At 44.6% G+C, this 27,464-nt stretch overlaps 13 protein-coding genes across 13 annotated transcripts; 8 read left to right on the forward strand and 5 right to left on the reverse strand.

Moving 5' to 3' along the window:
* Nucleotides 1-167: 167 nt before the first annotated feature.
* VTP01DRAFT_560 (uncharacterized protein) lies at nt 168-1,250 on the reverse strand (the record flags this gene model as incomplete). Its single annotated transcript, XM_069384410.1, has 1 exon — nt 168-1,250. The coding sequence occupies one exon, from the start codon at nt 1,248-1,250 to the stop codon at nt 168-170; it is 1,083 nt and encodes a 360-aa protein (XP_069244980.1).
* A 1,170-nt stretch (nt 1,251-2,420) lies between these two features.
* On the reverse strand, nt 2,421-3,241 carry VTP01DRAFT_561 (uncharacterized protein; the record flags this gene model as incomplete). The annotated part of the gene is made up of 6 exons (XM_069384421.1): nt 2,421-2,513; nt 2,582-2,714; nt 2,773-2,900; nt 2,955-3,016; nt 3,069-3,117; nt 3,173-3,241. 6 exons carry the CDS (start codon nt 3,239-3,241, stop codon nt 2,421-2,423), a joined length of 534 nt encoding a protein of 177 aa, XP_069244981.1.
* Nucleotides 3,242-4,083: 842 nt separating this feature from the next.
* VTP01DRAFT_562 (uncharacterized protein) lies at nt 4,084-4,776 on the forward strand (the record flags this gene model as incomplete). The annotated part of the gene is made up of 2 exons (XM_069384432.1): nt 4,084-4,394; nt 4,584-4,776. 2 exons carry the CDS (start codon nt 4,084-4,086, stop codon nt 4,774-4,776), a joined length of 504 nt encoding a protein of 167 aa, XP_069244982.1.
* Nucleotides 4,777-6,248: 1,472 nt separating this feature from the next.
* VTP01DRAFT_563 (uncharacterized protein) lies at nt 6,249-7,687 on the forward strand (the record flags this gene model as incomplete). The annotated part of the gene is made up of 2 exons (XM_069384443.1): nt 6,249-7,391; nt 7,490-7,687. 2 exons carry the CDS (start codon nt 6,249-6,251, stop codon nt 7,685-7,687), a joined length of 1,341 nt encoding a protein of 446 aa, XP_069244983.1.
* A 477-nt stretch (nt 7,688-8,164) lies between these two features.
* VTP01DRAFT_564 (uncharacterized protein) lies at nt 8,165-10,916 on the forward strand (the record flags this gene model as incomplete). The annotated part of the gene is made up of 14 exons (XM_069384454.1): nt 8,165-8,225; nt 8,278-8,479; nt 8,542-8,632; nt 8,694-8,816; nt 8,874-9,039; nt 9,095-9,241; nt 9,303-9,418; nt 9,486-9,585; nt 9,652-9,745; nt 9,813-9,987; nt 10,045-10,229; nt 10,290-10,401; nt 10,466-10,762; nt 10,818-10,916. 14 exons carry the CDS (start codon nt 8,165-8,167, stop codon nt 10,914-10,916), a joined length of 1,968 nt encoding a protein of 655 aa, XP_069244984.1.
* A 458-nt stretch (nt 10,917-11,374) lies between these two features.
* VTP01DRAFT_565 (uncharacterized protein) lies at nt 11,375-12,513 on the forward strand (the record flags this gene model as incomplete). The annotated part of the gene is made up of 2 exons (XM_069384465.1): nt 11,375-11,630; nt 11,702-12,513. 2 exons carry the CDS (start codon nt 11,375-11,377, stop codon nt 12,511-12,513), a joined length of 1,068 nt encoding a protein of 355 aa, XP_069244985.1.
* A 114-nt stretch (nt 12,514-12,627) lies between these two features.
* On the forward strand, nt 12,628-13,052 carry VTP01DRAFT_566 (uncharacterized protein; the record flags this gene model as incomplete). The annotated part of the gene is made up of 3 exons (XM_069384476.1): nt 12,628-12,708; nt 12,770-12,919; nt 12,987-13,052. 3 exons carry the CDS (start codon nt 12,628-12,630, stop codon nt 13,050-13,052), a joined length of 297 nt encoding a protein of 98 aa, XP_069244986.1.
* Nucleotides 13,053-13,861: 809 nt separating this feature from the next.
* VTP01DRAFT_567 (uncharacterized protein) lies at nt 13,862-16,682 on the reverse strand (the record flags this gene model as incomplete). Its single annotated transcript, XM_069384487.1, has 3 exons — nt 13,862-16,300; nt 16,357-16,571; nt 16,631-16,682. The coding sequence occupies 3 exons, from the start codon at nt 16,680-16,682 to the stop codon at nt 13,862-13,864; spliced, it is 2,706 nt and encodes a 901-aa protein (XP_069244987.1).
* Nucleotides 16,683-17,759: 1,077 nt separating this feature from the next.
* VTP01DRAFT_568 (uncharacterized protein) lies at nt 17,760-21,357 on the forward strand (the record flags this gene model as incomplete). The annotated part of the gene is made up of 14 exons (XM_069384498.1): nt 17,760-17,965; nt 18,036-18,102; nt 18,160-18,198; nt 18,397-19,230; nt 19,297-19,343; nt 19,398-19,482; nt 19,535-19,629; nt 19,684-19,805; nt 19,886-20,011; nt 20,075-20,126; nt 20,187-20,698; nt 20,780-20,836; nt 20,892-20,977; nt 21,034-21,357. The coding sequence occupies 14 exons, from the start codon at nt 17,760-17,762 to the stop codon at nt 21,355-21,357; spliced, it is 2,652 nt and encodes an 883-aa protein (XP_069244988.1).
* Nucleotides 21,358-21,833: 476 nt separating this feature from the next.
* On the forward strand, nt 21,834-22,624 carry VTP01DRAFT_569 (uncharacterized protein; the record flags this gene model as incomplete). Its single annotated transcript, XM_069384509.1, has 4 exons — nt 21,834-21,975; nt 22,053-22,135; nt 22,190-22,315; nt 22,388-22,624. 4 exons carry the CDS (start codon nt 21,834-21,836, stop codon nt 22,622-22,624), a joined length of 588 nt encoding a protein of 195 aa, XP_069244989.1.
* Nucleotides 22,625-23,026: 402 nt separating this feature from the next.
* Nucleotides 23,027-24,758, forward strand: VTP01DRAFT_570 (uncharacterized protein; the record flags this gene model as incomplete). The annotated part of the gene is made up of 6 exons (XM_069384521.1): nt 23,027-23,196; nt 23,251-23,457; nt 23,511-23,757; nt 23,817-24,068; nt 24,127-24,478; nt 24,538-24,758. The coding sequence occupies 6 exons, from the start codon at nt 23,027-23,029 to the stop codon at nt 24,756-24,758; spliced, it is 1,449 nt and encodes a 482-aa protein (XP_069244990.1).
* A 661-nt stretch (nt 24,759-25,419) lies between these two features.
* On the reverse strand, nt 25,420-26,201 carry VTP01DRAFT_571 (uncharacterized protein; the record flags this gene model as incomplete). The annotated part of the gene is made up of 6 exons (XM_069384532.1): nt 25,420-25,493; nt 25,550-25,612; nt 25,657-25,726; nt 25,790-25,917; nt 25,978-26,041; nt 26,103-26,201. 6 exons carry the CDS (start codon nt 26,199-26,201, stop codon nt 25,420-25,422), a joined length of 498 nt encoding a protein of 165 aa, XP_069244991.1.
* A 135-nt stretch (nt 26,202-26,336) lies between these two features.
* Nucleotides 26,337-27,105, reverse strand: VTP01DRAFT_572 (uncharacterized protein; the record flags this gene model as incomplete). The annotated part of the gene is made up of 3 exons (XM_069384543.1): nt 26,337-26,775; nt 26,841-26,966; nt 27,029-27,105. The coding sequence occupies 3 exons, from the start codon at nt 27,103-27,105 to the stop codon at nt 26,337-26,339; spliced, it is 642 nt and encodes a 213-aa protein (XP_069244992.1).
* Between the last annotated feature and the right edge of the window lie 359 nt (nt 27,106-27,464).

Below are 27,464 nucleotides of genomic sequence, written 5' to 3' on the forward strand. Positions count from 1 at the left end.
TAACAGAAGAGTAATTTAGTTATTTGGTGTACGAGACAAAGGAATGGACAGGACAGAACAAGACACAGAATACGTAATAAGATGATACTACTAGTAAGCTAATGGAATACAAAAGGAGAGAAGAATAAAAATCGGAAAGATGAAAGAACAATATGTAATTATCGATTTTACTCTGGCAGCAATGCAATGCGGTCCTGAAGCCAGAGACAATCACCCTTCCATCGATTCCGTTCTTGAGCGACTTGCTCTGCCTTTTGCTGTGCTTGCTGATGTTTTGACATGGCCAGCTCCAATTTCTTTCGCGATTGCTGCTCTTCCGCTAGCTGCATTTGTAACTTTTCGATCATAGCCATTAGCATCTTTGTTTCCTCCGACGTTGGTGCTGTTCTCTGCAACAATTCCCCAGGCGCCAGAGCAGGTGGGCACGATAAGCGGCGCTCATCATCCTTATCATTGGAATTGATACATTGTCGGCAGTGAGGACATCGAGAAGCCTTTGTCGTTTCTGTTGCTTCCGTTTGCACCTCGGCGTTGCGTGCTCTAACAATAGATCGTCTTTTGAGTGCAGCAGCCGGGATGGACCGCAAGGACGGCGACCTATCGGACGTGGCGACTGCGATAGCTGCCGAAGCCACGGCTGCTGGTAGCGGCGCCGGACGACGTGGTTGACGAGCTTGCGACTTGGCTGGCACAGAAGGTGGCATGGGAAACTCTAGGTCGTGGAAGGATTGTGCGGGAACGGGCGGCACAGGTGGTGGCGGAATGTCCTTTTCCGACGTCTCGCTGTATACTCCCGAGTCACGAAGAGCATTTGGAGTTCGCGGATGTTCAACGTGGATAGGCTCAGGTGGGTGATATTCTGGCAAAGGAATATGCTTTGGCTTTGAGCCTGGCTGAGAGCTTATGCTAGTGTGTCCGCTTCTAATGGAAGCACTGTCGGATCGTTGCTGCTGTGCTTTTGCTGTTCGTTTGCGCAGTTTGCTAATCAACTTGGACGCGCGCTGAAACTGCTGTTGCTGCTGTTTGGAAGGTTTTGCAAACTCTTCCGGGCTAGTGGTCGCCAGAAACTCGGCCAAGGCAAATGTATCAGCTTTCATACGGCTATCCATCGAGCCTTCGATAGACTTGACGGCGCTGCTTGCATCATCGTATGTTATAGTATCAATCTCATCGTCACTGTCATCATCGTCGAAAAATGCCATGTTCTTAAGCGGGCGCGATGTCGCGGCTCGTGATGCTTTGCTGGACATAATACGTTGTTGATTGAAAAGAAAGAAAAGGAACGGTGGGGCTTTAAACGAATGGATAGGGACAAAGCTTGAAGAGTGATACGAATATTAATGATGAACAAGAGGATGTTTGTCCATCACGGCAACAATTTAAGAAGATCCTACATCCAACTCCCAGCCCCTTATTCTTGTGTTCCCCGTAAGCCATCCATTAAGCTTCCATTATCCTCCTTGCCGACCAAAGCCCCACGACAACAATGCGTGTGTCAAATTCTCCTAATCATATTGGATCCAAGCTTCACTTAACGAACTAAGAACAGAAAAAGCTCGGACACAGATACCAAAATTGTCTGCTATCTTGTTTGTTTCTTGGAATATGATGTCTGATGATATGGGTCTCTGAAGCAATTTTTGCAGCAACTTTAAATACTTAAATGTAAAACGTTGAGTATCGCCCTCGTCATCAATCCTTTCACCCTTTTCTAACTCCCATTCTTTTCATGATTTCGAAATAACAAAGGGGCCAACGCCAGCGAACGAGATAGAGCCTCTGCACCGAACATATTTATCCTTACGTTTGCTTAGAATATAAATCGTTAGAACAGCAAAAGCCAACTGTTGCCATTTCGCTTTCTACACGCGAAGAGAGAGAGTCTATCATGATCCCTTATCAACACTCCTCTTTCTTGTGCGCACATTTTCCAAATCCCTTACACAAACCTAGTGTTGCTAATCTGGACCATAACATATTGCTGGCTCACCTGACTGCTGGTCGTGTAGTCGGAAAAAGGTAATGGACCTCAAAGTATCAAAGTATCCAGCTCTTAAGCTTTTACAAGTGTGTCGACGATAAACGAAGTCTTCGGTATGTTCGAGGTCTATATCCGTCTAATCCACGTACCAGACATAGCAGTAAACAGAATATTCAACTACAGCGCTCGTTTTTATACAGGATGCATCTGGCTTTAGCGTTTAAAAAGCTCAAATCCAGGTATCGATAACAAGGAGTGGAATCAAGGTGAAGTTTGACGATAAGTGAACTTGTCATAAATTCAAGGGGTAAAGTCGTTTGTTGCTAACTTAATTTCTAGTCGGCACATGTGTCATCGTCGCCTCTCCATGATGTCGTTTCCATCCGTTACAGCGTCAGACTCGTCTGTGTACGCATATCCTCCTCTTTTGCGTGGTGCTTTATTGCTTTAACAGGATTGATTTTGTAATATCGAATTCTACGGGCGGCTCCGTGACAGGTTGAAAGTTCGTTACCAAGATCGATTGTTGATCCTTCATTATGTCCAAAAATTAGTAACGCAAGTACTACATTAACGTCCATTTGCGAATAAATATCGTACCTCTAAGAAATGAGACTCGCCATAGAAAGGTTGCTTCTTCAAAAGATATGGTATCCAAAGATGATTATCTGACCACATTTGCCCATAAGGGATAGACTCGTAGTCGAACCATTCTGGACGCATTTCTTCGGTCCTGTATTTCAGATTGCGTGTAAATATCTACTCGCTTGTGCGACATGATTGCCGCTTACTCTGTTGGTTCTCCCTCAAATTCAGTTGCGAGGAATACATGGACCTCAAATGCTTTAGGATTATTTTCAAAAACGGATACGCTGATGCCAATTTTTGTCAGTGACTTCGCCCGAATCATGGCTTCTTCCTACGTCCGGATAAGTCCAATCACCTTCGCAGCGACCGTTTCCCATCGATTCACCTCCAATTCGCGCAAAGCAGCTTGGTACACGTTCTCTCCGGGTTCTACTTTGCCACCGAAACCTGGAAGCGACTATAATGAGAGAATATCCAGCAATATCTGGTTTATATTTACCATTATATTTGTTCGCTCCGAAGCCTCGCTTCTTCATTCCTAGCAGAATCTAGGCAGATCAACTGGTTGGGATCTCTATACAGAAATGGTCGTCATGCAAATACCTTGCGATTCTTTTCATCTAGTGTGAACACTAGTGTGTATGCCTTCTTTGACGTAACGGTGAATGTCATTTCCTAAAGCTCGGAAAGCGTCCCTGTTTGACACCTGTGGCTCAGCTCTGCCAGTAGTTCCTTTCTGCAAGACTAACATATCGTCTGATATAGTATTCGTCTACCTATAACTTTATGGATTGTAATTACGAGCTAAAATATATGGAGCGAGCCGGGAAGGACGAGAACCCGTTAGACTGCAATAGCCTGTGATATACCATCTAAACATTGCTACGTTGCTTGTGGATTACATACAGCAAAATCCAGATTGTGGGTAAGCCATGCATAGACAACCAGTCTGATACAGCTATCGTCATCAATAATACTCTTTGGACGTTGGATCTATATTCATTGATTCTACAGAGCAGCAGCAAGCTTTTTTCACTCTACGCTCCAATCTTTACGTTTGTGCATTGATCAAATGCGTCCCATTTTGCGTTTTACTACTCGAATAATTTTCATGCACCTATGATTTTCATCCTGATCCTGTTGAGCATGATCGTTGACGAAAAAGTACATGAACGATGAAAATATTTGCTGCCAAAGAGGGCTTCAGGCATCTGTGTGCAACATCGACGTAATGCCCTGCTCTTCAGGCACATCCGTGCTTTTATGTACTATTTACAGATAGCAGAGCAAACCTGAATAGGATATACTCTTGCAATGATGTTCTACTTCAGCAAACGCACCTTGCCCCGCAATATTACTATCTGCCGACATGCAGGTGATATGAAAGGGTCCATGATATATCTGATGTCATTTCCATTGCGTCGCTTCTGGGCATATCTACGGAAACGTATTTTAAGAACTTCTCCGAACTTTTATTAGAGTGACATGTGAGAAAGGAAAACAATAACTGACATATGGCGGGGAAGATGCGAAATGCACAAGCCTATTGGTTTCCGGGTCAGGAACGTGCCCCGCCTGATTGGGCTAGTCCGGAAATGAAGGTCTGGAACGCGCAAAAGAATGCTCCGAAAACATCGACGATCGTTGCTCAATCGGCTGGCAGCGGGGACCGTGTAGGTCCGCTGCAAATGACGACATGGCGATATCCTCAGCAGGAATGCAGCATCAGTCGATGTACGGAACAAATTTCCTTGAAATCTTTACTGATAATTGCCATGATAGCTGGAGCGAACCATTCCATTGCTCCATTTCAAGTAATCTGCGCGTGAGTAGCGAGTCCCCGTTCAAATCACATGACTAGTGACCGAATATAACGGAACGGTATCGAGATTCATTGTTGGATGTAGGATAAAAGAAGTCATTTAAATTAACGGTATAATGAAATGCGTGTTTGAAAAAGGGTAATGTACATTTATCACGTTTGATAGAAAATGGCAGTTGATATAATTTATAGAAAGTGTCAGGGGCTCAAGGGGCATGTCGCCAAAGTGCATCCGGATGATGAGCCATGTGCGAAAGGCGGAACCAAGACATCTTGCAAGCGTGCTTCTACAGTGCTTCGCCCCAGAGCGCCTGTGCTTCAAGGGAAGGGTGGCGCTAATTCACGCCATTCGCCGTTATCTATGATACAGTTCCCGTTCCTCTGATTTACTGGGTCCTGGCCGCTGAGCAAATTAATATCGCTGACTGCAACATACATGTATGTGGTATGGAAGCCTGGATGAAACATGTGGTATATTTTTACTGGAAGAGGCAATTCAGATGCTTTTCCGATACACCCATACTTCCTCTGCGAGTCAAGGGGAAGGAAAGGAGTCCTTTTGTGTGGAGGTTGGGGGTCGCAAGGAGAACGGGGGTTCCCTATGACGGGAGCAGGTGATACGAAAGGCAAGTTTTGTGAATGGTCGGTGCATGATCGACATGTCAAAACTACAGCAGATAGGAAATTCACTCAACTACTTTCTCCCGCGCCCGAATATCTAAAGTGGTTAGCGTATCTTACTATGCATGAGACGAGGTCTACAAGCTTGTTATCCATAAGATGCTTTCATGATTCTCCTTGGCTTCATTGTGTCAATGGAAGGAGAATCATATGCTTTCTTCTAGCCCTTTTAGAAAAGGGATTGGTTCGTAATAGGTCATGTGATTAGTCTTCTGGAGCTCACATAGCAAAACCGGTTGATAGCCGCCCTCGGTATGTTCCTTGTTGCGTGAAATTGTGTGCATGTTGACCATTTTTGGGGGAGGAAATCATTGCATCATTATCGTTGATCCTCCGCAGGCTGCTGGTAACATTTGCTTCGATAGGGTTGTATTCCAAGTTGGCGACACTTTTCAGTCGACCAGAAGTATACTGTTCAAAAGGTTTTCTTATTCGACTGTGGTTGCATTGGAAACCGCCTCCTATCGGAACCGCCTTATCATTCTTTTCTATGTCTGCTTTACTTAATGAATTTTTGAACATCTGCACTCGATGTTGGTCCTGGGCTAGAATGGAATTAACGACAGCTGGTTCCGTCCCTTAACAGAAGCTGCTAGATGAAATGGCCTCTTCCCCCGACCCCCACAATCACATAGTATGGTCCCTTTTTCATGATGCACTGTATTTCATCATTCTTTTTAACATTGAAAGCAATGAAAGCGTTACCCCGCTCCCCTGTCTCACGCACACGAGTACAAGCTCTTTGGTCATATGCATTTTCACTCTCAGGGTGATCATCAGCGACAGCTATAATTGGTTCCTAGGAAGTGGAGAAGTGTACATTGCAGCAATTCCGTCCCGACAGACTGTCTACAGTTTTGCATTACTTCTCCTGAGTCCAGCGGCTCTCACCAATAGTGTTGGCCCGATGTAGTTGCCTCCCCCTCCCCCAAACCCCGTTCAGTTGCCCCGCAGCATTCCATATCAGCACACGCACTATTCTGCTCAACTGATAGAGCCGGCAGATCACTTTATTATATAAGAGCGGACTACACATTTTGGCCTGTCTTCTTCCTCCCCCCTTTTATCTTTGCCCATTTTTGAAACTAGCATATCAGATTGCGCTGCAGTAGTTCGAAACAAGGCAGCCATCTTCCAGCACTTGTATTATTTATCCCATATATGTACCAACAGAATATGACTCTAAACATCATCACCAACAGCCAGAACAACCATAAAGTCTACAATGTTACCGACTTCAACAGCAACCGTGCATTAAGCGCGCCAACAATGGTGTCCGATGCCAAAATGTGTTGTCCGATCAACCCCTTCAACTCCGTTTCTGAACAGCAGAAATCGTCAAATATTGACAATATCGACTGCCAATGTGAACAGTCAACCGACGCTTGCAAAGTTTGCAGCTACAAGCAGACCACCACCAGCAAAACTAGCTCACGGAAAGGAGAATTTAAGACCACATTTTACAATCCGTTCGAGACTAAACACCGGAGGAGGACGTCGCGTGCACAATTCGAGATACTTGAGGCAGCCTTCGAGGAAAACCCAAAGCCTAGCGCTGCAAAGAGATCAATCTTGGCGCAAGAGCTATCAATGACTCCTCGTGGAGTTCAGATATGGTTCCAGAATCGCCGCGCAAAGGCTAAGCAGCAGCAAAGTCGGTCCAGCAGCAAGTATGATGAACAAGCCAAGAAACGTTCACAGGCTCGGCCCAGCACAAAGCCGCTGTACACGGAATGGGACAGTCAGGAACCTCTTCAGCACAGCGTGACCGACGATGGGAGGAACGGCATAACTCATGTGATATCCTCTCCTAGTGCTCGCGACGGAACTGATCCGGCAAGGACCCAGACCATTCACGATAATGCATTGACCTCACTGGAGGAGCAGCCTCTCACGCCGGAGCTCGTACCATCTGTATCGGATTCGTGGCAACAGCCTCAGACAGTCTACGCGACGCCTACATGGGAAACTGACCATATCTGGTATGAGACCACAAATCAACTGCAGCAGCAGCAGCAGGAAGTCTTGCTTCCGTATTGTAACAACGAAGCTGGAAACCAACAACGGCAGCAGCAGCAGCAGCAACAACAACAACAACAACAACAACAGCAGCAGCAGCAGCAGCAGCAACAGCAACCGCTTCATCAGAACTTTGATGTTCCTATTATCGATCCTTTAGCGATTGTTCCCAACGTTATCTATGAACAACCTCTGCCTGATTGGCAAGCTATGCAGCCGCCTTGCAGCAGCGACTTTGTGCAATTTAACTCCCATATGCGTCGGAAAACCAACGAATCGACCTACAGCGATGATTTTGAGGTAGGTTTCTCTGCGAACAAAGCACGTTTACACACCTTGACTAGAAGCTAATAAAATCTCTTATATATTTGCTGCTACCTTCATTCTAAAAACTATAGTTCTCTGGTGACTTGTCCCTCTCTGCTACTGTACATGATGGGGTAGCAAATATCAACAATAAAGACCTGTTTATTGTTGGGTTTGCGGAGGACCAGGAGAGTCCTGTAGGCAATTTTAGCACTTCGGCAAACATCTTCCTTCCACGATACGATCCATACTACATGGCAACCACTGCCCTCGGTGTCTCATACTCCTAAGAACACACGACTTTGCAACGGATCAACCATTACTACCAAACGACGTTCTTTTCGCCTAACTTTATACACTATGCAGTATCTTTATACATAACACTTGTACTATGTCCACATAGCAGATATGTCTGTCAGCACCTATATGTCTTGACTTATGCCCCCTTTATCCTCCTACCTTCCTGACATTTTCACGCAAGCGCGCACGCCTAATTCCATAAGGCTTATATTATCTCCTCATCTTGTACATCTTTCTCTCTCCCGCTCCCATTCTTCCTTTCTTTCACGTTTATTTTCTTTTTTATTATTATTATTTCATGTTATTACATTGTTTCTTTATGACCCTTTTCGCCTGTAAATAGCTCATATGTGTACCTTGGTTTACCAATATACTGATCTTTTTTTTGCAAGACAAGCGGAGTCTATCACCTCGATCCTATCATGAATTTCAGACACGTTCGCACTTCTCGTTAAGATCCCTACAAAATGCAGGATCCTGCGTCTACGCAAGGCATCGACAAAGACTCCTTGCGTTCAGCACAGTATGGTACGATCTTTTTGAGCACCTGCAATGCCACATTTCCTGACTAGCAACGTAGCCGCGATTGCGTCCATGCTGAACCTGAATCAGGGCGAGGTCATCAATACGAACAACGACGAAGCACAGCAGGGCCAAAACAAGGCCGTTGCATCAAATAACCAGCTGTGGAAAGTGCTTATTTTTGACAAGTTCGGTCAGGATATTATTTCATCTATCATGCGAGTTAACGACCTTCGCGAGAACGGTGTCACCGTGCACATGTATGCATTATCATGCTCGAGAGAATCGAAACGTACGACTGACCATGCGAAAAAATGTAAAGGCTTCTATCGCAAGATCGATCTGCACTGCCTGACGTACCTGCTATATATTTTGTTGAACCTACATCCGAAAATATCAAGAAGATCTGCGAGGTATGTTATTGTTGGATGTTTACATTTGAAGCGTTGGTCTGATATATCAGACGGTATCTAGGATCTAAACCGTAACCTTTACGATTCCTACTATATTAATTTCTCCTCCACTATTCCTCGATCTATCATGGAAGAATTTGCCTCAGCAACAATCGCAGATGACACATCTGATCTCGTCGCTCAAGTAAGTCGACGGTGGATTTGTTTTAGATCTTGCCGACTTACTAAAAGATATTCATAGGTATATGATCAATATCTAAACTTCATTTGCACGAATCCAGATGTTTTTTCCTTGAACCAACCACAAGCATTCGTTAATCTTAATGATCCCAATGCATCAGATTCTCTCATCGATGAGACTGTTGAAAAGACAGCAAATTCACTGTTCTCTGTTATTGTTACAATGGGTAAATAAGGACCAAGCTTTAACTGCCCCGCTTGTTTCTAAGCACAGCAGTTTAGGTACTATCCCCATTATTCGATGTCCGAGAGGAAATGCAGCGGAAATGATTGCAAATAAGCTTGATAGCAAACTGAGAGATTATTTCACGAATTCACGCTCAAACCTTCTCTCGGATAGCAGCAGCGCTACAGCTGTGCAGAGACCAGGTATCCTTTGGAAAATTCGATAGGTTTTCTGTCGCGACTAACACGTGCACGCTCGTTCAAGTTCTCATTATTTTGGACCGGAGTATGGATCTGACGCCAATGTTGAGCCATTCATGGACATACCAGGCTTTGATACACGATGTGCTGGGCCTGAAGCTTAATCGCATTACGATCCAGGTACAGATAATGGCTTGTCGCCTCCTTGCATGAATATCAAGTAATTTAACTAGAAAATTTTCGATAGGCTGATGAACGTATCAACCAGCAACGTAGAAGCTACGATATAGAGAGAAAAGACTTCTTTTGGAATAGGAATGCATCCAATCCATTCCCGCAAGTAGCTGGTCAGTGCAAAGGATGGAGATATATTTACACGTGGTTTGAATCTGATGAGCAGCTTGCTTGAACAGAGGATATCGATGTTGAGTTAAACAAGTATAAGAAGGATGCAGCAGAGATCACGCGAATTAGCGGTGTCAACTCACTCGAAGATGTAAACCAACTGTAAGACAATAGAATCTCATTCAGATCGTTTCCATGCTCGTTTATTGCTGACACTTGCCTGTGATAGCGATCTGAGCAGCAATACAAAGACACTGAAATCTGCCATTACCGCGCTCCCGGAATTGACTGCGCGCAAAGCGACCTTGGATATGCACATGAACGTTGCTACTGCATTGTTAAATAAGATCAAGGATCGTCAATTGGATACATTTTTCCAAATCGAAGAAAGCATCACCAGACAGGTTTGTGGCATATCAGATGGATGAAATTGTGCATAAATTGATGCATTGCTGCATCAGAACAAAAATCTCCTCCTTGAGGTCATACGCGATGCAGAGAAGAAGGAGCCTGAAGATAAGATGCGGTTATTCCTTATTTACTACCTCTCGACAGCGGAGGAGATTCCAACGGAGGACATGCAAGCATACGAGAAAGCCTTGGAAGCTGCGGGCTGTGATTTAGCACCGCTACACTACATTAAAAAGTAAGCTCAGCGTGCATCATTTTCACCTTTAGGGATAAGACTTACATGATTTTCACGCAGAGTGCGACAGCTGATGCGAATGACGTCCATGATATCGTCCCCTGCAGCTGGACAGTCCTCTGGATTCTCTCAGAATGATCTGTTCCGAGGATTCAGCAGTATAGGGAACAAAGTAAGAAGCAGTTAATGAATGGCAGACTGGACAGGGATAAATTTACCGTTTCCTCTTTTCCCAGTTGACGGATAGATTGAAAGAAGGAGGTCTCGGCGGCGGGTTTGAAAACTTACTGTCGGGAGTGAAGAATCTGTTACCAGCTCGCAGGGAGCTCATCGTAAGCAAAATCGTTGCGGACATAATGACCCCTCCTCAGAACGAGCCTTCAAAAGCCGATGATTACTTGTATTTTGATCCAAAGCTGAGCCGAAGCTCGCGATCACCACGCCAACACAAGGTAACTTTCCAGGAAGCAATTGTCTTCGTCGTTGGTGGCGGTAATTATATCGAATACCAGAATCTGCAAGAGATCACCACGGTAAGGGAACAAAGAAAATCTAACTTTGGAACAGGATTGCTAAAGTTGATTTTAGCAAAATAACCAGAAAAAGAAGATTACATACGGGTCCACTGAGATTCTCTCGCCTCACGAGTTTCTTGGTCAGCTAGCACAACTAGGCAAGGAACCATGAATGATTTGATGATAAAAGAGATCGCCATCGGCTTCCCTTCTTGTCCTTACCACGTGCGGAATTGGGTTTGTTGCACGCAATCAATAAATGAATGCAAGATATGCACCTGCGACGTTCTGCGGATTCCAACTGCAGGGTAGTATCCGCGCTGATTTCCTCTTAAAGCATCGTTGTAGCACGGGAGCTGAGGGAATTTTCTTTCGTCCCTGGAGGCTGCTCGTGAATAGCCGCTGTGCAAACAAACTATTCAGGGCGGTGGTCGCACAGCAATTGCCTTGACAACGAGGTGTGCGAAAACGTGGTGATGCTGTGGCACAGTCCAGGCACGCCGAGGCCCTTTCTTTGTTTGTCACCAAAGAGTTTTCCTTTTCTTTCTTTTCTCTTTTTACTTTCTTTGTTCTTTTCCATATATACCCTTGCTTCATACCTCCTGCCCCGTATATCCGATCTGTTCACCAATGACAGATGGATGTCATTCATCTACATTGGACATGAGCGAGTGCCCTCGGAGGACGGGCACGCTTTCAAGGCGCTGGAAAGCCTTCCTCACAAGGATAAAAAGCGTAGGCCGCTCTTCAAAATACAGCAAGGAAGAAGAAGGAGAAGAAGAAATAGAATCGGTGGGCGAGGAAAAGACGAAACATCAAAACACGCCAGCAGCAAGAGAACGACTATCTTCTGAAAGCGTTGTCAAGCCCTTGCCTACGTTCACAGGTATTTAGTCGAAACAACGCACTGCAAAATGCAGAATATGCTAAAGCAGCCGCTCTTATTCTTATTTCCAGACACTCCCAAAAAAACTGCACACCATGTATCGATGCCGGCCGGTCCGGTTGCCAGTGCGTTATCGCCACCTCCTCGTCGTATCATGACCAAACATACTAGCAGTATCCTGGAACGTTCAGTTGCTATCGAACAACCGAAAGCAGAACGGCCACCACAAATGAGACTGCGTCTATCGCTGGACGTAGAGCAGAACCGGCAATCATCGATCTTATGTACCAGCCCATCATCTGATAGTAGCTCGTCATTTAAACGGTACGACGATGATCACAGCAATACAGTGGATGGTCGCAGGCCGAGCCTGCCATTTCGGTCCGGAACGCTCGGCACAGTGAAATCTGACCGGCTTTACGGCGATACGCCGCCACTGCCTTTACCTAACCCAGCTCTCTTGACTTCGAATGCAAGCTTGAGCAGCAACGAAACTTTGCGCGAACGACGTCGTAGACGGAGCCCGCTATCTCTTCCTGGCGAAGAACAACTCACCATTTCTCTCCGTTCAAGTTTGAGCGTCGATGACGATACGTCCCTCGATATATCCAGACAAAGAGCTATGCATGCCCTGGAAGGCAAAGTGTTGAAAGCTGAATCCGCGGCGGCACCGCAAAGTAATCTTCCAGCTGATGCCCTGGCCCGAGATAAGGCCGAATACGAAGCAGTTGTTGCACGCAGTATCTTGCGTCGCACTCCTCACGAACTAACCCCACCCCCTTCTTCGTCCTCTTCTGTCCTTCATCATCCCCACAATCAACCCGGCTTAAAAGCTCCAGAGTTGCCATCTTCACCTAGTTCTGTATTTACTGCCAGTTGTTAAGTAAAAGAGTTGCAAGAACCTCCTTTGAGACACAGGAGCGGCGGAGAAAATTCATCACTCAAATTGGACGCTGTCGTTGCGTGGTCTCTTGTTTCTTTTCTTGTTTCATAAAGCATGGAAGGCGACAAGAAGGTCGACAAGAAAGACGCTGACCACACTGCAAGCGAGCACATTAACTTGAAAGTTGTTGGCAGTGTAAGTGGATCGGATTGCATTTTCAAAAGGAGATTGCAACAGCCAACTGATTCGGATCCAGGACCACAACGAAGTCTTTTTCAAAATTAAACGATCAACGCCTCTAAAGAAACTCATGGATGCATACTGTGAACGTCAAGGAAAGGCTCCTGGTTCAGTACGATTCTTGTACGATGGCAACCGCGTCGCAGCCACTGACACGCCTGCACAGGTAATAGACTCGTGAACAACCGTCGTGAACTGCATACTAATTTGTGTATTGTTGACGTATTAACTAGCTGGATATGGATGATGGTGATAGCATCGATGTCATGGTGGAACAAATTGGCGGCTACTCTTTATAAACTATTCTGTTTTCTTTTCCTTTCGTTATCCATTTTCATTTTTTCAGAACTAAACTTTAGGTGGGAACCACCTATTTCTGCGTCCAGAAGACCAAAAACCGTATGTGATAGCTCTTGACATGTGGCGACGAAACGGCCGTTCTAGATGCGTGGCGGAGGATGACTTGTATTTTGAAGCAGGGCTTGGAAGTTTGGCGTGTGGCACAGGTAAACAAAGAAGGGCAGTTATTTCAGACCAAAGACATATAAATGGGGAGTTGTGTGGGCACAAGTTTTCGGTCCATCTATGCTTTCCACAATGGATCCTTTCTTTTCGTGTACTGCACCGCAACAGAGACCATCAACGAATAGCAGTTCAGTATCCCAATCAAGCGTTCCCTTGGAGCAAATAGAACCAGAAGCTTTCAATTTACCATCCTGCCTACAGCAACGTCACGATAACGAGTCTGTGTTATTGATGACCGAGTCTCACGTAGGTGTCTTAAGCACCTAATACATTAGCCTCGCGTTCAAACGAGACGAATTTTCTATTTGCAGCCAAGACAAAGTTGTAGTCACGCAGAAGCACACATAAAACAACTGGAGCAACGGCTAGCCGACTGTTTGCAGACACAGGAACAGTATCAAGAACGCATTAACAAATTGATGGACTTGGTTGAAAGGCAGGCGGCCAAGATATACGAATTACGGAATTACATTGAACAATCCAACAGGCTAACAACACCATTATTTTATGAAACCAGTAATCATAATGCGGAAAATGGGGTTTAGAGAATAGGGCAATAAAGATGACATTTATTTTACTGAATTTATTGTCTACGCCAGCTACGTTCCATAGATGGGGAATCACCACCACCAGCTGCACGTCTTCCTGGCGGGACATATTTGCCGCTTGGGCTGCTGGATTCTTGACGCCAAGAATCCTGGCGACGACCTGGCGGTACGTATCGCTCGCCCATGGCACGTTTTCCAGGAGGAACGTAACTCTGAGGTTTAGCAGCAGCTCGCTCAGCTGCAGCCTTCTCCTCCGCGAGCTTCTTCTCGCGTTCTTCTTCCGCACGACGCTGTTCTTCTTCGATACGCTTGCGCTCTGCTTCTTCGGCTTCTCGCTTCTTGATAAGTTCTTCCCGCTTAGCCTTCCATTGAGCAATGCGTTCGGCCTTCTCCTTCTCGATGGCTTCCTCTGCAGCCCGACGCTGTGCTTCTACAGCAGCTGCGGTCTTTTCTGTAACCTTGGCCTTGTATTCTTGATAATCGGCCAGCATACGAGACAGTTGAGATTTGATCTTCATATTCTCTTCATGCTGTGCCTTGGAAGCAGCCAATTCAGCCTTACGCTGAGCTTCATAGAAAGCCTTGTCAGCCTTCTTTTGTCGTTCGTAATCTTTTTCAAGAAGAGGAATTTCTTCTTTTCGGTAGGCACGTTCAGTGTGATCCAGGCGTTTGCCAATCTGCTTGAGTCTGTCGCTAAGCTCCTTTTGCTCGCTTTGCAGACGAGATACTTTAAGGTCCAAAAGAGTCTTGACATCAGACTTCTCAATCTCCTCCGGCTTGAGTTGCAGACCAGTCTTTGCAGTGATTTCTTCTGCAATCCGCTTGGCTTGATCACGTTGTATTTCTTCTTGGATACGCTTGCGATGTTCTTCTTCACGACGCTTCTTCTCTTCCTCCAATCTCTTCTTTTCTGCCTCAGCCTTCTTCTGCGCAGCAATGGCCTTCTCTTGAGCAATCAACTTCTCCTTGCGCGAAAGTTCACTTTCAATGATCTCCTTGCGGTGTTCGATCATTTGTCGCCGGGCCAAAGTTGCCTTGTGCTCCTCTTCAGCGCCCCTCAATGCAAGAGCAACAGCATCCTTCTTAGCTTTGACAGCTGCTTCCTTAACACTAGGGTCGATCATTTGAGCAACGGCGTGAAGGCTATTACCGAGGCGGGAAAGTTGAGTACGCATGAGATCGGCAGGAGAGGACTGAAGTTGGATGCCCTCGGTGACAGTATCCTTCGGTGGTGCAAATAGGTCGGTTTCGAAAATGATGCTCTGAGAGATATGGTCAATGCGGATGTTGAGTTCACCGCGCTTGCAACCATTCATGATGAATTTCTCAATGGTAGCTGCATCGTAGTTATACGGAGGTGGGAACGAAGCGAGCTTAAGAACAAAGTCGAGCTTGACAGTGGTATACACTTGAGACAATTGTTGCAAGAGACGTGTCAGAATTACTTGGTGAAGAGGGCGAACATATTTAGCCATGTCTGGGTCTTCAGAAAGCTTGGTCATGATGGGGTTTATCTTTTTGCAGATGGATAGCGGATGGAATTGGACCTCCAAAATGTTGTAAAGGTCGCGAATCTCGGGACGGACACGGGAAAGGATGTTCTTGTTGAGAGCTTCCTTAAGCAATCCAGTACGGGTAGGGTGCTGATAGAGACCCATCAACATCGACAAACGGTTGAGCTTCTGAATCCGGTACTCGTCAGCTTCGACGTAGCCAGGGCGGGTTTTTGTGGTGGTGATGATAGGAATAGCAAGTGCAGATAGCAAAACGATGGATGCCATGCGCGACTGCTCCTCATCCGTCAAATCCTTGTTGATGGCACGCTCGATTGTGGAGTAACGGTTCCAAGCGGCAGAATGGAACAAGTAATCCTCGCTGACCATGAAAATCTTGGTAAGCTTCTCATAGTAGTTTGCCATCATGACAGGCTTTGGTGGACGCTTGGAAGTCGTCAAAAGGGTGTGGATATCCTCGACGGATTTGAAAGCCTCCTGCCACAACTCAAGTTCTGCGGCAGCATTCAGCTGAGTGAAACGCGCCTCGAGATACTGCTGCAGAGTGTCGGGATCGTTCAAGTTGATGGAGTGAGGTTGGTGGGAGTACTTTGAAACGTTCTGGAAATGGTTGCGCAAAATCTCGCAGAGACGACGGAATTCGGTTTTACGGGCGTAGGTCAGGCAAAACGAGAACGCCTTGTTGGTGACTGAGTGATAGAGTGTTTCCAAACGAGCATTGTTGCGAAGCATATCCAAAACGGTGCGATAGGCTTCCCACAAGAATTTGAGCCAGGGTGTCACTACTGCACGGTCGGTTCTGTCCTTAGTTTGCTCGCCACTGACGGTGCTCAACATGATAGACTCGGGCGTTTCGGAGGCCTCAAGATCGTCAATAAGCTCGACAGCGATCTGATCGGCTTTGGCGCGAGCTTCAGCAACTTTTTGCTCTGACAATTCGAGAAGTTTGTTGATAATAACCTGAATCCTACATTAACGATCTGGATGGGAGGATAATTCATATGTACGCGTCATACCTCGATGCTGTTGACGCTGGTGTTCTGCGCAATGTTACGATACTGGTGAAGGCCTTCCTTGACCATTTTTCCCTTTCGTAGGTTGACGCAAAGCTCAACAAACTTAAGCATGATGGGCTCCATGACATTAAGTGCATAGCTGCGCGATCTCTTCGACAAGACAATTTCGTGCAATGTTTGCAATGCGACAGCATCCTGACCGGCGGCGCAAAGCTCTATCGAAATCCATCAGTATCCGTATCCATCGTAGATTCGTTCATCCATCCATCCTTACCTTCAGCCCTCTTAAGGGCGTTATCAGGCTTTACGGCGTAGAATGGAGCCATGGTTGGGGGAAGACCTATCGTATGCGCACCATCACACTTTGGTCAGTGGACCAAGCTGTCGGCTCGGCGTGCGGAGTATCAACATATACCAATGCGTGATGCGATTCAATTGTATATTGCAGTTTGTATTCAGGGTACGAATTTCCACATAATATCACGTTAGGTTAGCAAATTATATAGCATGCTCGTAGCGTATTACGCACGATTTACCTTCCAATGCGTAGACGGTATCTCGAGAGTCAAGGGTAGAAGCGAGCTTTAAATTTCAATGGCTGCATGCGAACTGAAATGGGAATATCAAAACTGGTAATGTGCCATTAGCAGCATCCACACCCTTCCTAGGTTCTTGAAACATTAGAATTTCAAAAGATTGGATTATCGATTCAAGAAACCAGATACGTATTTGGATCGCAGAAGTAGAATGTCTTAGTGGCAAATACTGATGCGATGTTGTATATCAGACCATAATAAACTGTACATCAGAATTCAGAATCTACGATTTATGCATCCTCGTCATTATAAGAAGATTTAATTCGCTCATGTAAATGCTAGTCAGCGCCACAGAGATGATACCTACGTAGTTTGTTCTCCTGAGAGGAGGTCAACCTTCGGGTAGATACCTGTAGTTGGTTCAAAAGGGGCTCATTAGAAGCCTAGATTCCTGAAGGCTCCTAATCTCTAAATGATGTGTGGTATATTGCTTAGTAACGTCTAACATTAAGTATAGTAAAGCGACAATCGGTATACATCAGCGATTGAATACAAAAAAGTGCTGTTACGAATTTTACATTTCTATATACATAAGCCTATGTAGAGATCTATTTCTGGACTTGGTTGACAAAAATAGAGAATCCTAAGCTTGATGCTTGCTCATCTGAAAGGAGTAGAAAGGGATATTGGTAATCCGGACAAATTAGATGATAAAGGTACCAAGTAGCAGAATGGTACATGAACTTCTTTCTTCCTTTATCTTTATCCACATCAGTCGCCCTTTTTCTTTCCTTCTACTCTATATTTCTACATTACTTATAAGCTTTCAATCCTTAATACTTAGCACTCGTTTATAATCAACAGAAAATGATTATCAGCACAGCAGCGGCGCACGCATTTCCGAGCAAATTTGCCGCGAGCGATTCCGGTCAAACCAATACAAGACTCAAATATATGCCCGAAGAAGAGCAAAAAATTGTCATCGAATTTTTGAATGAGCATGTTCTGGAGCATCCTGTAGACACAGTGAAAGAGCTGCATAGTCAGTTACAAGATGGTATTTTACTCTGTAGGCAAGTTTACTGGTCAATGATCGATCTTATGCTTGGCGAGATTATGTTTAATAAAGCAGAATTATGCTAGACTTGTCAACAAGATACGACCAGGACTCATTAAAAACGTCGGTCAAAAGGATTTATCTTTTGTTAAGGTAAAACAAACCAATAATATACTTCAAATAAAGCCAATGCTCATGGAGTTATTACAGATGGACAATATCGTCAAGTTTCTGTATGCAGCTCGGCAGGTACAGGAGTCTAGAGATCAGTTCAGGAGTAGGTAATTGCGGGACACAGACATAACCATTTCTTCTGCCAGCTGGGTATTCAGGATAGCGCATTATTCGACGCGGTTGATCTTTTTGAGGGGAAAGATATGATATCCGTAAGCATTTACACTGAATCCTACCGTTAATTGATTGCTATTAACACTTAAAGTGCTCTAGGTACTGCACACGGTTGCCAAGCTTGCGAGCCTCTTACTCGGGCGAGACATCATACAAACGAAGCCACCCTCAACCACTGCACGCCTCTGTTACAGTAGTGATGAAACTAGCAGCAATGATGATAATGATCGAGGAAGCAGTAAAGGGGAGTACTCCATTAATCATGGAAGAGACACACTCTCGACCCCCAGTTTTGGAAATAGCATGACGACTCAGGAGTGTGCCGACCTTGAGGATAATGCCTTTCAGCAAGGAGATGTAATAACTGGTTGTTACCGTGATGTCCGCGAAATATTCAGTCAAAATTCACTCGAGACAGAGGACTACTATTATCTAACAGTAATGGATAATTATCAATTCCCGCCAAAACCAAGGCAAAGACAACCAAGTACCGGTAGCATAGACCGCCCGCCAAAATCTCCTCTGAGACATGGTGGCTACCCTTCGTCGTATGTGGGTCGCAAAAGTCGATCTATTATCTGCCATGAATCGAGTTTGTTGCCTCCTGCACATTTCAACGCTGGCCGGAGACCATCGGCACCAACTATAAGCCCGACACAACGTGAGCAGGATGCTGCTGTTCACTATATAACGAGCATGTCCCGATCGAACTCTATCGATAGCGAATGCAGCAGTGTCCCACGGACAGAAGAGTTTGATGAAACGTTATCAAGTATCAATGCTTCATCGGTTGCTTCAACGACACATGGAAGCGTCCATCCCAGGCTAAATGCTCGACGTTTGGCCGAAGTGGCAGCATCTGATGATGGGAAAACAGCTTTCCGTGAAAAATTGTCTTTGAAAAACACAGACGGATCGTCTAGTTCCCAATACGTAAGTTGTAGATACTGTATTGCTTAGCCCCGTCTGCTCATTAAGCAGGTGTATATATGTATATAGCAATTAGGAAACTGCATAGGAAAAGGACAGTTTGGATCCGTATATAGGTAAGAATCAATTCGTTTTGCAAGCGTGGGGATGCGTATTAAAGATTTTGTCAGAGCTCTCGACCTTGCGACAGGAGAAGTTGTGGCGGTCAAAAGAATCCAAATTGATGATAATCACGAGATTGATCAGGATATAATGGTAAGGTTCTATATCTGACTTTTTTGCATCCTATTAATACCAAAGGAAATAGAAAGAAGTCAGTTTATTGAAGAAGCTTTCGCACAAAAATGTGATCAGCTACCTAGGATTCGTGCGCAGCAAGAATCATATCAACATTGTACTCGAGTAAGTCTTTAATAAGAACGTATAATAATGCAACTGATGTGTTGAGCAATTTAGGTATGCGGAAAATGGTTCGTTGATGTCCACTTTGAAAGCATTTGGTGCTTTTCCAGAGAAGCTCGTTGCTTCGTTTTGCATAAAAATCCTTGATGGACTGGAGTATCTTCACTCAAAATTCGGTGAGCTCTTTATATTTCATTTTCCATTCAAAACTTATTTACATCTATCCACTAGGTCGTCCACTGCGATTTGAAGGCAGCAAATATTCTGGCGACCAAGACTGGCGATGTGAAGTTATCGGATTTCGGTGTCTCTTTGAATATGAAGCTTAAAGACAACTGTGGATCAGACGAAGATGACTCTATATCGGGAACGCCAAACTGGAGTACGTTGACATATAAGATACCCATCTATTCTGCTACGTATCCAAGACTAACTGATTTTGCAGTGGCACCGGAAGTTATTGCGCTTAAAGGAGCCTCTGCAAGCTCAGACATATGGTGAACCTTGTGTTGTTTCTTACATTCAACACTTGTACTGATGATTCTGTATCCTGTTAGGTCGCTAGGTTGCACGCTCATTGAGCTTGTGTCGGGTAAACCGCCTTATGCAGACTTGATACCAATGTCTGCTATGTTTCGCATTGTGGAAGATGATTATCCTCCTTTGCCTGACAACGTCTCAGATAACATGCGTGATTTTTTGATACGCTGTTTCCAGAAAGATCCGAGCAAACGACCTAGCGCGGCAGAGCTGAAAACCCATCTATGGATTCAACAGCACGATAAGAAGAATAGGCCCAATGTCGCAAGTGCACGTGAGTCCGTGACTACCGCGGAAACCTGTCAACCACATCTTCAGGAGCCCGTCACCATCGAAAATGAAAAGAACTTGCAATATCCACGGATTTACTACAACATAATTCCTGATGAAAACTCGCATCAATGTCCTACTGGTCGTAGCTCATCCGGTGCCACCGACCGGGATTGGTCAAGGAATGCACATGAAGCTAACCAGTATGGAATCACACAGGGCCTACATTGTTTTACGTTGACATCTTTTGGCTCTCAGCGTAAGTGCAAATGCTCACATGCTTTATGCGAAACAAATGTACTCACATTGAACATCTTCTTCCTCGTTAATAACGTTGTAGATATCGAATGTAAAGTTTGCAAAGGACTCATGTATGACGGTGGTATCCTTTGTACAGGTAATATGCACGTCAAGTTGCATCTAAAGGATACAGTGTTCATCCGGAATAATAGTTTGCTCCCTTATTTGCCACGAAGACTGCAAGCACAATGCCTTTTCGTGTCCTCCAAAAGTGAGAAACAGACAGCCATCTTACGATGTGAGTTAAACTGGATACCCTATAGACATGTCTTGTATCTAAATAATTGATTCTAGGCGGTATTCTCAGCAAAGATATATAATCATCAGAGGCGAAAGGCATCGTTACCTCCCTCGCTGGAACCTGAGTTTGCAAGGATGGCAAGCCTATCTAATGACTCCTTAGATAATCATCCCCAGGCAGAGAGCATTCGGAAGTACGCGCAAACTTTAGGACTCTCACCGCATGAGATGCGGGCGCTGAGTGAAAACCCTGCGTTACTCTCTCACACGCTTGCGTTGCAGGAAAGCAGATCCTCATCTTCTGCCGACAAGGCTCGAGCGTATACTGCTGCAAAATCCAGAAAAGCATTTCACGATGAGCAATGTATCATTTCTTAATAAATCCGTCTAGTTGTATATCCTTGATATCGACATCTAAGTACTTGCAGGGGATGTAATAGCCATTAAGGAGATATCAAAAAGTTAATCGCGAGATATTGTGAAAATCGTTAAAAACTTCAATGCAAGAAAATATATACAGAATCATCCGGATTTGGTGACCCTTGTAGTGCACGTTGTTGCACCTCGTGCTAGTCGAGGATGAAAACGACGACTATTAGCACATCTCGAATACATTTTCACCTTCCCATTGATACTGCATCCTCGCATAAAGTATGCATAAAATACATCGATGTTCAAGGGTTTACGACATATCCCAGCTTTTTCTCTTGTTCTAAATTATGGCCCCCAGGATGATGATGTAGACACTGCGTCCCTGATGGAAAGGAAATTGCCAGCTTGTGCCATTCATCTCCCTGTGCAACAAGGAATGGTTCCACCGTTTCTTCTTCCCGCTCTTTGTCTGCGACTCTACAATGGGGAAAAGCAAATCAAAACAAACATTGCCTTTGCATAAGGTCATCATGGTCGGCTCAGGTGGTGTCGGCAAATCCGCTCTGACATTGCAGTACATGTACGGTGATTTCGTCGAAGAGTACGATCCCACAAAAGCAGATTGTAGGTATTCTTGCACCGCTCTGTTACTATATCTATTTTTTTTTTTTTCGTGTTATTTATTATGGCTTTTGCTTCAGCTTACAGAAAGAAGGTCGTATTGGATGGGCAAGAATGTCAAATCGATATTTTGGATACTGCTGGTCAGGAAGAGTACGCTGCAGTAAGTTTATAACATTTGCAGCTTTACGCATTTGGAACTAAAACTGGAAATTAGATTCGTGACAATTATTACCGCTCTGGAGAAGGATTCCTTTGCGTTTTTTCAGTATGCGAGTCTGAATCCTTGGAGCATACACAGGAATTCCGTGACCAAATACTGCGCGTGCTCGATGATGAAACGGTAAAATAATATGACTGCGAGAGAGAAAATGTTCCAAAATCAGGTTTATCTGAATCGATACGCCTTCTTCAGGTACCTTTCATTCTGGTAGGAAACAAGGTGGACTTGGCCCATCTTCGCAAGGTTTCAAGTAGTGAAGCACAGGCTCTGGCCAGTGAATGGAACTGCCCGTACATTGAAACTTCTGCCAAGACAAGACAAAACGTTGAGCAGGTCTACACCGTTCTGATGCGCCAGATCCGTGATAGGAAGTTAAAGCAGCAAAATTCAAGTAATCCTGAAAAAAGCTCCTGCTGCGTTATTCTCTAAATCCTTTTATCTTTTCTATGCTCACTTTCCTTTGCCCCTTTCTTACCATTCTGCTCTATCCACTTTACCAAAACATGCTACTGCTGTAAACTTAATAATTTTATGTTTGGATATTTCAAACTGCTTAGAATCTGGGATTGGTGTCCATCAGTATTTGCTTACTTGAATTGCAAAGTTTGGGTCAATTAATTCATTAATCTCGTATAGCATAGGATTATAACGATGCGATGTAGGCTTTCGAGTACCCACGAGATCCCACCGTTGTGCAGATTTCATAAAGTTATGCTACAAGGAATAACGGAAGCCTCGATATTTACCACATCATGAAAAAGGTTGAACGGAGTTGTAAATGTTCAAACGGGTTGCTGGCTCTGGAGCTTCACCAACCTTTTTCAACACAAAATGGTAGCTGCCGTAAGAGCAAAACGATCAGCACCCGAGAATGACTCCACAATGGAAGTCGACGGCGGCACGACTAACAAAATGCAAGACCTACTATCTGGATCGGCAAAGAAAACAAGATTGCTATTTACTAATACGTATGGCCAAGCTGCCATGGACGAGCCCGAGAGGTAGATCTAAGACTTGCATCAGCGCGAGAGGTTTATGATTAACAATCGTTTCAGTCAACGAAGCAAACTCACTAGCAAAATACGCGATGAATACGAAGATGTACGAACTCTCCCCGAAGCTTTAATCAGACAGCAGAAAGAAGCACAACAGAAAGCGAAACAAAAGAAGACAGCACCTAAAATAGAGGATGTACCAGACGAAGAAGAACGCCGTAGCTCTGTACAGAAGCTTATTGATACGCTACCAGAAAAAACTGTCGAGTATGTTATTTCGAGCTTACTTTGCGACTATAAGTTACTGATCTGTATAACAGTGATAAAGCAAAACAAGGCATTGTTGCATTGCGTACAAAGAATGATCTACCCGATATTTTCGCAGACAGTCCAGCAGCTGCAGGGTCATTGGTGCGACGTGCACGCGCAAAGACTATTCGGCCAGTCTGGCATGCGCCGTGGAAGCTTATGCGTGTCATCAGTGGACATTTGGGTTGGGTTCGCGCTGTCACGGTGGAACCAGGAAACAAATGGTTCGCAACAGGTGCTGGTGACCGTACCATTAAGGTAGGAATTGTTCATCAATTTGTACATAACGTATAAGCTTATATACATATATTTTGTAGATCTGGGATCTTGCTTCCGGCACTTTAAAATTATCATTGACAGGTCACATCAGCACAGTACGAGGTTTAGCAGTCTCACCGCGACATCCCTATCTATTCTCTTGTGGTGAAGATAAAATGGTGAAATGCTGGGACTTGGAGCAGAATAAGGTGATTCGGCAATACCATGGCCATTTGTCCGGTGTATACTCCTTGAGTCTCCATCCTACCATTGACGTCCTTGTAACAAGTGGCCGTGATGCCACAGCACGTGTAAGTGCCCTGATATATGCAATTATGGATTTTTCAGACTAACGCTTTTGTTATACAGGTCTGGGATATGCGAACAAAACAAAATGTCCACGTCCTAACGGGCCATACCAGCACAGTTTCGGATGTCAAATGTCAAGAAGCGGACCCGCAGGTGATCACAGGTTCTATGGATAGCACTATCCGACTGTGGGATTTGGCAGCTGGCAAGACCATGGGTGTCTTGACGCATCACAAGAAGAGCGTACGTGCATTGGCCATTCATCCTACAGAGTTCGGTTTCGTGAGTGGAAGTGCGGATAATATCAAGGGCTGGAAATGTCCTGAGGGAACATTTATCCAAAATTACGAAGGACGTAAATCGATTATAAATACATTGTCGATTAATCAAGATGGTGTCATTTTCTCAGGAGGTACGTTAAAAAATACGTACAGTGCATTTATATTGAAACAGTTGCTTACATGCTCATAGGTGATGACGGCTCCATGGGCTTCCATGATTGGAGATCAGGATACCAATTCCAATCCTTGACGACCACCGTGCAACCTGGCTCTTTGGATGCTGAAGCTGGTATCTTTGCCAGCACGTTCGATCGAACTGGTCTTCGTCTTATCACTGGTGAAGCCGACAAAACAATCAAGATTTGGAAAGAGGATGAAAACGCTGTCAAGGACGAAGAATTTTACCAATAAAGCAGCTTTTTTGATGATCCAGTATGACTCAGTAATGCTGCAAAAATGGGATGATGCATCGTTTACTTGCCCCAATTTCAAAAATGAGCAATGAAAAGATCTACGGCGTTCACGAATTCTGCTGAGACTTGAGATGACATGCTATAAATATTGTTTTTCTATGTTAGGCTTGGAAGGTTGTGCCATCAATAATATTACAGAACTGAATCATTTAAAACCTTACTTGGATAACTAGAGGAGTTTCTAATGACGGTTTGTATATCTGAAAATGCCCTGAATTTCCAGAAACGCTACTCAGTTCGTAGATCATCATCCGGTGAGCATCAACAGAGATAGTATGCTCGGACAGCAAGCGCTAGGGATGAACTGCAAACGACCAGGAGGAATCCTATGGGCTCATTACATACTGATATTCTGTCTCAAAGCGTTATTAGTGAGCTATTGAATCTGCCGGAAGTTCCTGATTACGACAGCCCTCAATAATTCACCATATCCAGTAACAATATGTCGACTTTTTAGGTTATCCGAATCAATAGATATCAATTTCATCCAGACGTAATACGCGTAAAAATAAGAATGGCTTATACTAATACATTTTTCACAGTTATTAAGGCCAATTAATCCATGATAGAAGTACAAATCGCAATTTAGCAAAATATAGTTAAAGAAGACTGGTAAACATTTCTCGTAGTTTTGCCGCCTGTGTTTGGAGAGATTTGAATTGCCTTTGAGGCACTATTGAAGACGAGGCGATCAGAATTTAGAGCATTGCAGCCCTGTGAAAAACTTACATGATGTCATGTTTCTAACCCACTCCATGGTTTCCTCCTTGCAGTAACTCATTACTAGCGAACCTGTCAAACAGCCGATGTCTTAGGACATTTATCAACAAATTTACAACAAAAGATTAACTTGCCAAGTAACGCCATCATGGTTCGACACTGATACTGAGATGCCTCTTGAAGAACCTAACGGTGATAAATAAAACGCGTGAGATGAGACAAGCAGGACAAATAATGGTATCATTTTACCTGAAGCAGTAGCTGCTCAAATACATCGCCCGGACCCAAATAATGGTCTTGACGTTCTGTAAGAAGACCTAAATCATATTGACGTCTGCGAACAGGATCCCGAAGTGTGTCATATGCGGCAGTGAGGACTTTATGGTGAACAACGGGGTGAGTATCAGCTAGCTAAACGGAATTCCAGATATGCATACCTTGAAAACTCTCGGTAGCTAAATCTTGATCTGTCGCTTTATCCGGGTGGCAATATCTGCTTCTCTAGACGTATCCCCGTCATAAAGCTGGTATTCATCGAGGTGTATTATCCTTTGACGCATACCTTCAAATATGCGTGCCTAATATCTGCAGTTGTCAGATCATCAGTTTCCTTCAGGCCCAAAACAGCATAGTAGTCTGTAGCATTAAGAATCTGGTTCATATCGACGATGAATAGAAGAATATAGCAAAGAACAAAGGACGAAAAAAAAAGGAAGACAGCATTCCACAGAAAAAAATGCAATGGACAGTTTTATTGAATGTGGATTCAGGGGTGCGGATAATGGATAGTTGAATTTTAGATCTTTTGCATGGCAGCGATGTCGACAGATTGAACATAGTCTTCCAATTCCATAATCTTGTCGGTCAAGTCGTCCATGGCAACCTTGTCGTCTTCAACGACACAGTTGATCTGAAGCTTCTTGATACCGTAACCGACGGGAACGTGTTGGAAACCGCCCCACAACAAGCCGTCCATAGCGATGGCACGGACAGCCTCGGTCATGGCATTGACATCAGTCTCGTCATCCCAAGGCTTAACATCCAAAGTGACGGTGGTCTTTGCGATAGGCTTGGGCTTGGCAGCCTTCTTTGCGTTGTATTCGGCAAGGCGTTGGGCCTTGAGCTTTTCGGCTTCCTCATCAACTTCTTCGTCCTCAGAGCCGAAGAGATCAATGTCATCATCCTCAGCGGCAGCCTCGGCCTTGGCGGCGGTGGTGGCACCTTCGACAGCAGCCCTATGTAACGCGTATCGATTAATACACTTTGTCGTACTGTAACTGATCGCGACCAAGCATCTTACTTTGTAGTGTAGCCCTTGACAGCGGCAATGTGGTTGTACCAGCGGGCCAAGTGGGGGTACACGGAGGGGGAAGGACCCTCGGGCAAAGCATCGAAGACGGCCTTGTCGGCTTCAGAGGCTTCGTAGCTAATTGGGAAATCATTAGCCATTGCTTTCGAAGAATTAATGAGAATTTACGTGGAACTTACCCCTGAACGTAAGAAGCGTTTTCGAAGAAGCCGTTAAGAACCTTGAAGGCCAAAGGAGTCTCGAGGGTCAAAGACATTTCGTTGAAGCGAGAAAGGAGACAGTTCTTTGCTGCTGGAAAACAAGCCTAGAAAATAAAAAATTTTGAAACGCAGCAGTAAGCGTGCACTTCTGCTCACTGTGATTGGGTAACACTGCTTTGGTGCCTTTGATCCTGACGTTGCAATATGTTCTTTGCGAGGATACAATCCGTGCTATCGTTTTATACAGCATTATGTTGGTCGTTTATTACTAGTAAAAAGCAACGGTATCATGGAGAGTGCGCTATGCATAATAGACGATCGCCAGACGTCGGTGATGCCGCAGCAAAAAGTGAGTAACACCTATAGTCGAACATCGAAGGCAATGATGACTCGCGTCGCATAAGTAAATACAAGC

The sequence above is a fragment of the Rhizomucor pusillus genome (genome assembly GCF_041956525.1).
Source record: "Rhizomucor pusillus strain CBS 183.67 unplaced genomic scaffold VTP01scaffold_1, whole genome shotgun sequence".
In the NCBI taxonomy this organism is placed as follows: domain Eukaryota; kingdom Fungi; phylum Mucoromycota; class Mucoromycetes; order Mucorales; family Lichtheimiaceae; genus Rhizomucor; species Rhizomucor pusillus.